Source organism: Chaetura pelagica, unplaced genomic scaffold, assembly GCF_000747805.2.
Source record: "Chaetura pelagica isolate M959 unplaced genomic scaffold, ChaPel_1.0 scaffold274, whole genome shotgun sequence".
Taxonomy (NCBI): domain Eukaryota; kingdom Metazoa; phylum Chordata; class Aves; order Apodiformes; family Apodidae; genus Chaetura; species Chaetura pelagica.
The window spans coordinates 1,107,082-1,115,481 of NW_009952983.1; the positions used below are offsets into that span (position 1 = coordinate 1,107,082).

Sequence of the window (8,400 nt, forward strand, 5' to 3'; positions counted from 1 at the left end):
TCCAACTCACCAGCTTCAGGAGGCTGTTCCCTCCGAATGAACTAAGTGACACGAGTTCCCAAGCCCACGTTCACTGAGGCTTTCAGGAACTTGAGCGAAACAAATTTGAAGTCACTTCTGCAAACAGTGGAAACAGCTTGACACAAAGCTGTGATGTTTGCACCTGCTAAGATGCAGCAAAAAGAAGGGCACCAATACCTACTGCATCTTCCTTCTACCTCTCCACCAATTCCACCATCCATCTGTGGTCCCTCTCAAGGCATTGCCAGACATCCTGGAAAGATTAACTTTCACCTAAGCTTGTGGTTTGCCAAATACCTCCAAGGTCAGGCACCTCTTGCTCTCATTTCTCCTCTCCAGTTATCTTTATCAGCACTCCTGCAGGAACATTCTCTGCACCTCAAAATCTCTCTGTAGCTTCTAGAAGTGTTTTCAGAGAACCACGTTCATTAGAAGATAAGAGCTTTTTGTCAGTCAAGCTCAGCTTTTTCTTTTACATTGACACTTCAGCACTGAAGCAACTTTGCTTTTACCCACTTTCTCCCAGCTTCCAGGAATGTCCATTTATTTCTCATTCTCCCTTCCCTCCCCCAGCCCAGAAGGCAAAAAAAACTACAGTGACTCCTACTTCTCCAAACTTCTGCCCTCCCTTCACAAGCACCACTTTGTAGATGCTTTTTTCTCCAACCACATCAATGTCCACCTCACCCAGACTCCTTTATACATCTCCTCTTCTTCTTCAGCAGCAGATACATCTCCTCTTCCATTCTGCAATCCTGAGCCTGAATCTCCTTTTTCTCCACCAACACAAGTCCTTCTCCCTACAGTTACATATTGACTATCCCAAACCTCTCAATCCCACCCACAAATAGACACCTACCCGTGCCCTGCCAGGACCTCATGATACCCACTCCCTTCTCATCTGCCAAGGCTCCCAACTCCTGTGTCCTCTGGACACTCTGCTCCCATACCACAGAATTGTCACAGTTGGAAAAGACCTCTAAGATCCCCAAGTCCAACCATTAACCCAGAAAAAGACACCATGCCCACCAGAGCCAGTCCTGAAGTGCCACATCTACACATTTTTTTAATATCTCCGGGAACGGTGACTCCATCACCTCCTTGGGTATCCCATTCCAGTGCCTGACTGTTCTTTTGGTAAAGAAATTCCTCCTACTATCTAGTCTTAACCTCCCTTGGCACAACTTTGGGCCAATTTCAGCTTTCTGTGTCCAGCTTTTGTCCCACAACACAGCCTTCCTGAGCCTAATGCCCACATGCTTCCCAACCAGCCAAAATGTTAGAATCCCACCCTCCCAAAGGTCTCCAAATTCACCCCAAATCTAATTATTTCTTCTACTTAACTGCTTTCCTCTGAAAGCTGCATTAAAGAGTCAGATTCCATAAACTAGTCCTGAGAGTGGTGCATCTGCATCCCTGGAAGTCTAAAGTAATTAGAGCTGCAAATCAAGGGGCTAAGTATCCTTTCTACACTTTCTGTAGCTCCCTTCCTGAAGAAAACTGGCAATTATTGTGCCCAGAAGCACACAAGCAAGTGAACACTAGAATATGTATCAAATATTTTCTGCAGTGCAAAAAAGGAGTTTAGTACTTGCATCCACAAAACCGTATTATACCCATGAAGGAAGTGTTTTTAAAGTAAGCTTTTGAAAAGAAAAACAGTCTGGACTTAAAAGTCTCAGTAAATGAAGTCTCTGGAAAAACTACAGGGAAATAACTGCATCAATACATTAATAGCATCATAAAACCCAACAGTGTCTTGCTAAGCTTTCACAATATAAAAAAAACCCACCTTTCAATTTACACTAAGCTGAGGAAACAGTATTTGCTGCCTGCTAGTCCTAAAGCCCCTGCTCCTCTCCCACAGCCCTCTATGTATCTGAACCTCTTTATGATTACCTGAGTGAGCTGCTTGCACTGCTCCTTTGCCACAGCTGCCTCCTCCTTCATTGCAGCCAGCATCTTCTCTTTATCCTGGAGCTGATGCACAGCTGCAGCCGACTCAGCCTTGCTAGCCTGCAGCACAAGGACATTAAAATGATCAAACATGCCACAAGTACCTGCACAGCACACTAGCAAGCAGCACAGCAAACTTGAGAGGAAGCAACACCCCTTCCTGCCCCCAAATCATCCATCTCCATGTGGCACATGGCACTACCAGTGCCCAATACTGCTGCTAATGATCCTGCAGCACCCGTTTCATTAGACTAGGAAATGCATTTTCAGACACACTGAAACCAATTAGGAGAATAAATGGGCTTTTAAGGTGCTTCTGTGTGGGAAGAGAGCTGCTGTGGTGGCACTGGGGAAAACAAAGAACAGCCATTAAGGCAAAGAAGGGGAAAAGAAGCAGAGATGCCAAATCATTAAATAGCTGAGGTTGGAAGAGACTTCCAAGATCACCTGGTCCAACCCACCCTCAAACCAGGCATAATGCAACAAACCTAACCTCTGGAAATACCTCACTGCAAAGGGATAAAGGGAACACTGATCTGGTCTCACTTCACAGGAGAGGCTCCAGTTGACATCATTACACTTCTGCTGGCACACTGACACACAAAACTTTGGGATACTACAGGGAACTGAACTAGAGGAATAATCCCCAAGGTCCTGCTACTTGCATACCAGGCCTAAACGTGAAACCACTGGGGTAAGGGGCAAACCTTCTGGATGTTCACACTCTGACTTTATTCATGAAGTCTGATAACTGAAGAAGCAAAGAAGTGTCAGCCCCATAAATGCACCCTGAATCTGTCTGAAGTTTTCCTTTACTGTTATGGTGCACACACGTAGTACAAAAGACACTGCCAATGTCCTGGATGAGCTACTAATAAGAACATACTCACATTACCATCTACAAAAACCTACATTTTTTGTTTTATACAAACCCATTAACCCATTTTCATCCTAGAGGTTCAGCTTTAACACCAAACCTCCCTTTATATGAAAAAAAGAAAACAAGCTGGCTACTGTTCCAAATAAAACAGGGAATACCATTTCAAGTGTACCACTGCTGGGCTCTCACTCAAGCACTGACCCAAGAGCCTAGAAAGTCTCTGTCCTTGGAGGTTTTCAAGACTCAGCTGGACCAATCCCTGAGCAACTTGCTCTGAATTCAATGTTGACCCTGTTTCAAGGAGACAGCTGGACTGCATGACCTCCTGAAGTCCCTTCCAACCCGAATTTTGCTACTCTCTTGCCTTAACTGAACTGACACAACCAGTTCTCCATTCTGTAGAAGAGCACAATTGCAAGATTTCAAATGTGACAAACTGGCCATTACAGACACCAAACAGTCAGAATGAGTCACAGGAGGAAGGAGTAGGTATTTGTAAGATACTGGTGGTCACTACTCACACTACTGTCTTACTACAAAAATTCAAAAGGAACTGCTGAGCATTGGCACAGGCTGCCCAGAGGGGCTGTGCTGTCTCAGTCCCTGAAGGTTTCAAAGGAGACTGGATAAAGCCTTGAGCAGCCTGGGCTGACCTCAGAGCTGGTCCTGCTTTGAGTATGAGGTTGGATTGCAAACCCCCTGAGGTTCCCCCCAAATCTGAAATACCCTGTGATCCCATGCAAATTATCTAAGAAATCAGCAGATGAGAACGTACATAGCTGTAAGATGAAGACACTGGTAAAAACACAGGAGTAGCTGATGGAGTGCACAGCAAGAGCAGCTTCTTTTTTTCTGCTGTGGTTTATCCTACTGACACATTTGTGAAAGATGACTCCTAGAAGTCACCAGAAAGCCTTCCCCAGTGCCAACAACACACATGCACCACCAGCAGTCTTGGTTTATATGCCTCATTCTTTATGGTTATATCTGCTCTTTATGAGCAGTCAAAAGCCATCAGCCAGCCCAGGGGATGGCAGATGGCAGCACACAGACATCTGACAACTGCTTTCTGCATGCAAAGCAAGCACAGACCAGCTGGAAAAAGCCTTCCAAAGACAGAATGCAGAAATCACAACAGAACATTGATATAGCTAATTTGACAGCACCTCTTGCAATTTCTGTTTTTTTAATCATCTTCTCTTCCTTCCACCCACACTCACTTACCTTTTGCAAGACATCATGAATGGCACTGGATTTCTCCTTTAGCATCTCCACTATGCAACGGGCCTCATCTTCAGTGAAGACCATGTTCTTCATGGTCATCACAAAGTCTTTAAATTTTACTTCAGCATTCTCTGCAACACAAAAGGGAGGTTATATTTACTTTGGATTCTATACAGAATAATTTATTTTGCCTCAAAACAGCATTATGGGGGAGCATTATGTATTATATTTCATTTCAGTCTGACATGCCAAGAAGCAAAAGGTCACAAACATTCAGCAAACATAACATATCTCTGATTTAAATCTGATAACAATTTGCCAGCTGACAGTTTCAGAAAAAAAAATCTCATTGTTTATACAGTTGGTAACATTTATAGTGTTGCTAGTAAGAAGAAAAAGCATAACACAGATTTGGGGGGGGAAAACTAGCATGAATGTATAAACATGAAGAGTCCTTTCTAGTGTATTGTGACAGTCAAACTGAGCTCTCAATTTAAAGGACAGCCTGGCTCCACAAGCAATATGCAAATGAGAATATAATGAATTTAAGAACTGGCACATTTCTGATTACAATGTGGAAACCAGAAAAATATTCCATCAGTCTAAACTTGGAAATTAATTCCTGTAGAAGGAGCTCAGCAGTAGGAAGATTAATTAGTGTTTAAAGACACACACAAGGAAACACAATTCAACTCAACTATGCTCATCATTTGCTGATAAAGAACAGGCTGCATGTCCATAGGTCATTAGGTGGCCCCCTAACTTAAGCAAATGGAAGCACAAGACCGAGGCATCCAGTATCTCTGTCAAGTATTCACCAGGGCACAAAGTATGTGAAAGAATCGAGGTTAAAAAAAAAGGAAAAGCTTAAAAGTGATGCTTGGATCAGGAAGTATCCCAAAGCTCCTAGAATATCATCCAGGTTTCCCATCACAGGTACTAAATGTGCCACTAAAACCAAGGCACACATCAAACCCAAACCTCTCCAGAGTTTGAAAAATTAATGCAGAACAAGATGATGCTGGTGTTACTAAACCCTTCAGAGAAATCACTGAGCACAGAAACAAGTCACTGAACAACGGAGTCCAGGATGCTGAGAAATTCTAGCACACTGTCTCCTACTCCTAAATCCAGCCAAATTTTGGCCAGATACTTCAGGTCACATCACTGCTGCACTGACATCATCAATGATGCCGTTACCAGGAATATGCCAAAATCCTGAGAGCAGAGGCCAGTCAGCCAGGAATTTACAGCAGCCTGAGCCCTGTGCTCCCTGAAGGCAGGAAGACCTTGCCCTTGCACCCAAGAAGCTTACAGTTAGAATAGGGGAAGATTTCTATATTGGGAGGGCAAATCCCAGCTGACACAGGAGAATTAGGAGCTCACACAGAAGGTTACAGCTCGCAAAGGAAATGAGAAGGGACGGGTGCACATGAGAGGCTTTGGTGCTGCAGGGCACTGAGATGCAGCCATTGAGCTAGAAGCAGAAGAGGAGCCTCAGGACAGTGGGAATCCTATCCAGATACCACAGAGTTGCCAGGAAGCTTTCAAGTGAGCATTTTAGAAGTATAAAAAGAGAAGTTTCAAAGAGTGCTGGGAATGATCAAGATGACAATGCGGGAAAGGCATCCCTCTGCACAAATCTGAGCAGGGGGTCACTGCTCAGTCACATGGTTTCTCTTCTCTTGCTGCCCACAAATCTGAGGGTCTCACCTCATGCCTCACCAGGTTTGGTATGGTTTGAGCCAGGTCAGTGGCTTCTGCTAAAGTTTCAGGGTGGGACACAACGCTCACCAATCACTCCAGGCCTCCGTAGGAAAGCATGAAGGAATCTCTTATGTCCTAACCAATTCCAACTGCCTTAAAAGGAAAATTCAAAGTCTTGCTGGAAGTTACCAGACTCTCTCTCCACCAGCAATTTGTTTCAGGTAACTGTGTGCTTCACTCAGAGACATACACGCTGCACTCCCAGGCTCAAACAGACTCCCCACAGCCTCTGCTTCAAGGCCCAGAGTCCATCCCTCTCAGCAATGCCTCAACTATCTCCTGTAAAACTAGCTCACATGCATCTGTGTGGTCTGCCATCACCCATGGCTCACTGTGAGGACACAAAAGCCTACAGTCAGTGTTACAAGGACTCAGATGGCACAAAGCCCTTTCAGCAGTGCCAAGGAGAGGGGAGAAATGAGCGCAGACAAGAACTAATGGTGCACTGCAGCCACAAATGTTCTCCTCAAATCCTTTCTTCCTAGCAAATAAGGGAGAATCCTGCTTCCCACATGCACAGCAGGCTTGCCCTGTTCAGGTTTCCAAGCAGACTATTCCAGAGACAGACTGCAACACCAGTTCCTTACCTTTATCAGTTTCATTCTTCGCTTTCTTGCCACTGCTCTTCTGGATCCCTTCATTCACATTTTGTTTTGCTACTTCAACCACTTCTCGCTTTTCCAAAGTGCCAGAGTCAGAATTGTCCATCAGAGGAATGTAAGTAGTTGCTTGAATAAGAGGTTCATCCACCAAAACTGTGATCAGAAGTCCACAGGACGGGTTAAAGCTTTGTAATAATTAACATCAACATTTTTAGAAGAGGTGCATAACACATTAGAGAGTTGGATTAAAGCATCTCTAACCTCAGAAGTTAGTTATACTCTATTTTCTACCAACCTTCACAGCTTAACTCATTAAACCTCTTCAGGTAAGTTCATTAAAAAAGGTCTCTAATGCATAGTAATTTAATACCTTCAATTAAATTTCTATTTCCAAAGCTGTGGCAGAAAAGAATCTTTAGATTTTTACTTTCATTTCATTTTAATGAGAAAGTTACACACAGCATCAATGAGACTGGTTCACTTGTGGTTGCATATGTAATACTGTTAAAAGCTGGTAGCTTCTTGCCAGCCTTTTCATCCAGATTACTTTACCAGTGAACTGAATCACTTAGGCAGAGCTCATGGTAAGAACAGCAGTCAAGCTTATTCCACATGCAGACTGAACCACACTTAATGAAGACATCTCATCTGTCAGAGCAGGCTTTAGGCATCATTAATATTCAGAGAGGTAGCCAGAGGTACTGACTGACCTCGAGTCTCCACAGCACAGCAGTATAAATGTGGATGAGGATCAGTCTCTGCCTCAAGAACTTTTTTGTTTGTGTTGCTGAGACAACAGCAGTGGAGGGAAGAAAGGAGGGACAGACCAGGGACAGCATAGAGCAACAGAGCAGGATGTGCTGCTTGCCCAGCACCTGAGCTGCTGGTCCACACTGCCCACAGGATGTAAGACATCATACACAGAGCCATGGACAGCAGGCTTTTTCACTGACCCAGCCAGCCCAGACTGAAGGGATAATGAACAGATACCAGGTAGACTAGAAAGGAGAGGAACTGGGTGGGATGCAACGTTTCAGACATCAGTGTAAGACAAATATACATTCCTGGCTGCCAGAGAGCTGGTTAGAAAAAAAGTTTGTATTCTGGCTGCTGTTAAGGAGCAAAATAGGTTTCTGGACCTTCTATATCACCTGCTAGAATCTTTCCACTTAAGCAGCCCAAAAACACATGCAGATACACTGCAAGCCCACAAGTGTGAAAAGCTCTCCTCTAGCAGAAATATCCACCACATAATCCAGTTACCATCCTCATCTCTTCCCTTCCTCTCCTTATTAACTTCCACTCCTCATTTTATTCCCCTTCTTTCAAAATCTATTTAATATCAATGAGACATTTTGCTGTGTCAGTAACACCTGAAGTCCCCTGAGTACCATCTTAGGTTATCCAGATGGCCACTGCAGCTAACATTTGCTCTGTCATTTCGGAGAGCTGGCTTTAAAAGAAAACAGCTGACATTCAAATAATGCATGAGCTATTTCAGTGCAACACTGACAGCTTAACTTCAATACTAGCTGAGCTGGTTCCAACATTTATTTGAGCATTAGCCACATACAGACAAGTTTGTGGTCCATAAAGTGGTCCCTCAAGCAAGTTCAAGGGGTGCATCAGGTAAAGCACAGAATAGGCATAGAAGGCAAATCATAAACACTAGGTTCCCCATCAGTAGGTTGCTTTCAGGAATAATTTGAAAGTTTTACCAGTTGTTATAATGTAGAGGAACCCTACACTACTTGGGAGCCTCCCCTGATCTGACGAGGTCCCACAACTGATCTGGACTGTGAAGACCTGATCAAAGCATAAAGGAAACAGTAAGTGACATTGTCTACTGCAGGAGAGTCCACAAGCCAGCAACTTCTTCATAGCTGTCCCAGTAAAGAAGAGCTGTGAGAAGCTAACAAGGTGGCCTCACAGAACTTCATGGTCACGCTC

At 44.0% G+C, this 8,400-nt stretch overlaps 1 protein-coding gene across 1 annotated transcript in view; it reads right to left on the reverse strand.

The window, feature by feature from the left end:
* Window positions 1–8,400, reverse strand: part of KTN1 (kinectin 1 (kinesin receptor)) — a 54,248-nt gene that overhangs the window by 42,828 nt on the left and 3,020 nt on the right. The window contains 3 exon segments of the mRNA XM_009996449.1: window positions 1,921–2,037; window positions 4,082–4,212; window positions 6,436–6,603. Of these exon segments, the coding sequence (XP_009994751.1) occupies window positions 1,921–2,037; window positions 4,082–4,212; window positions 6,436–6,603 (416 nt within the window).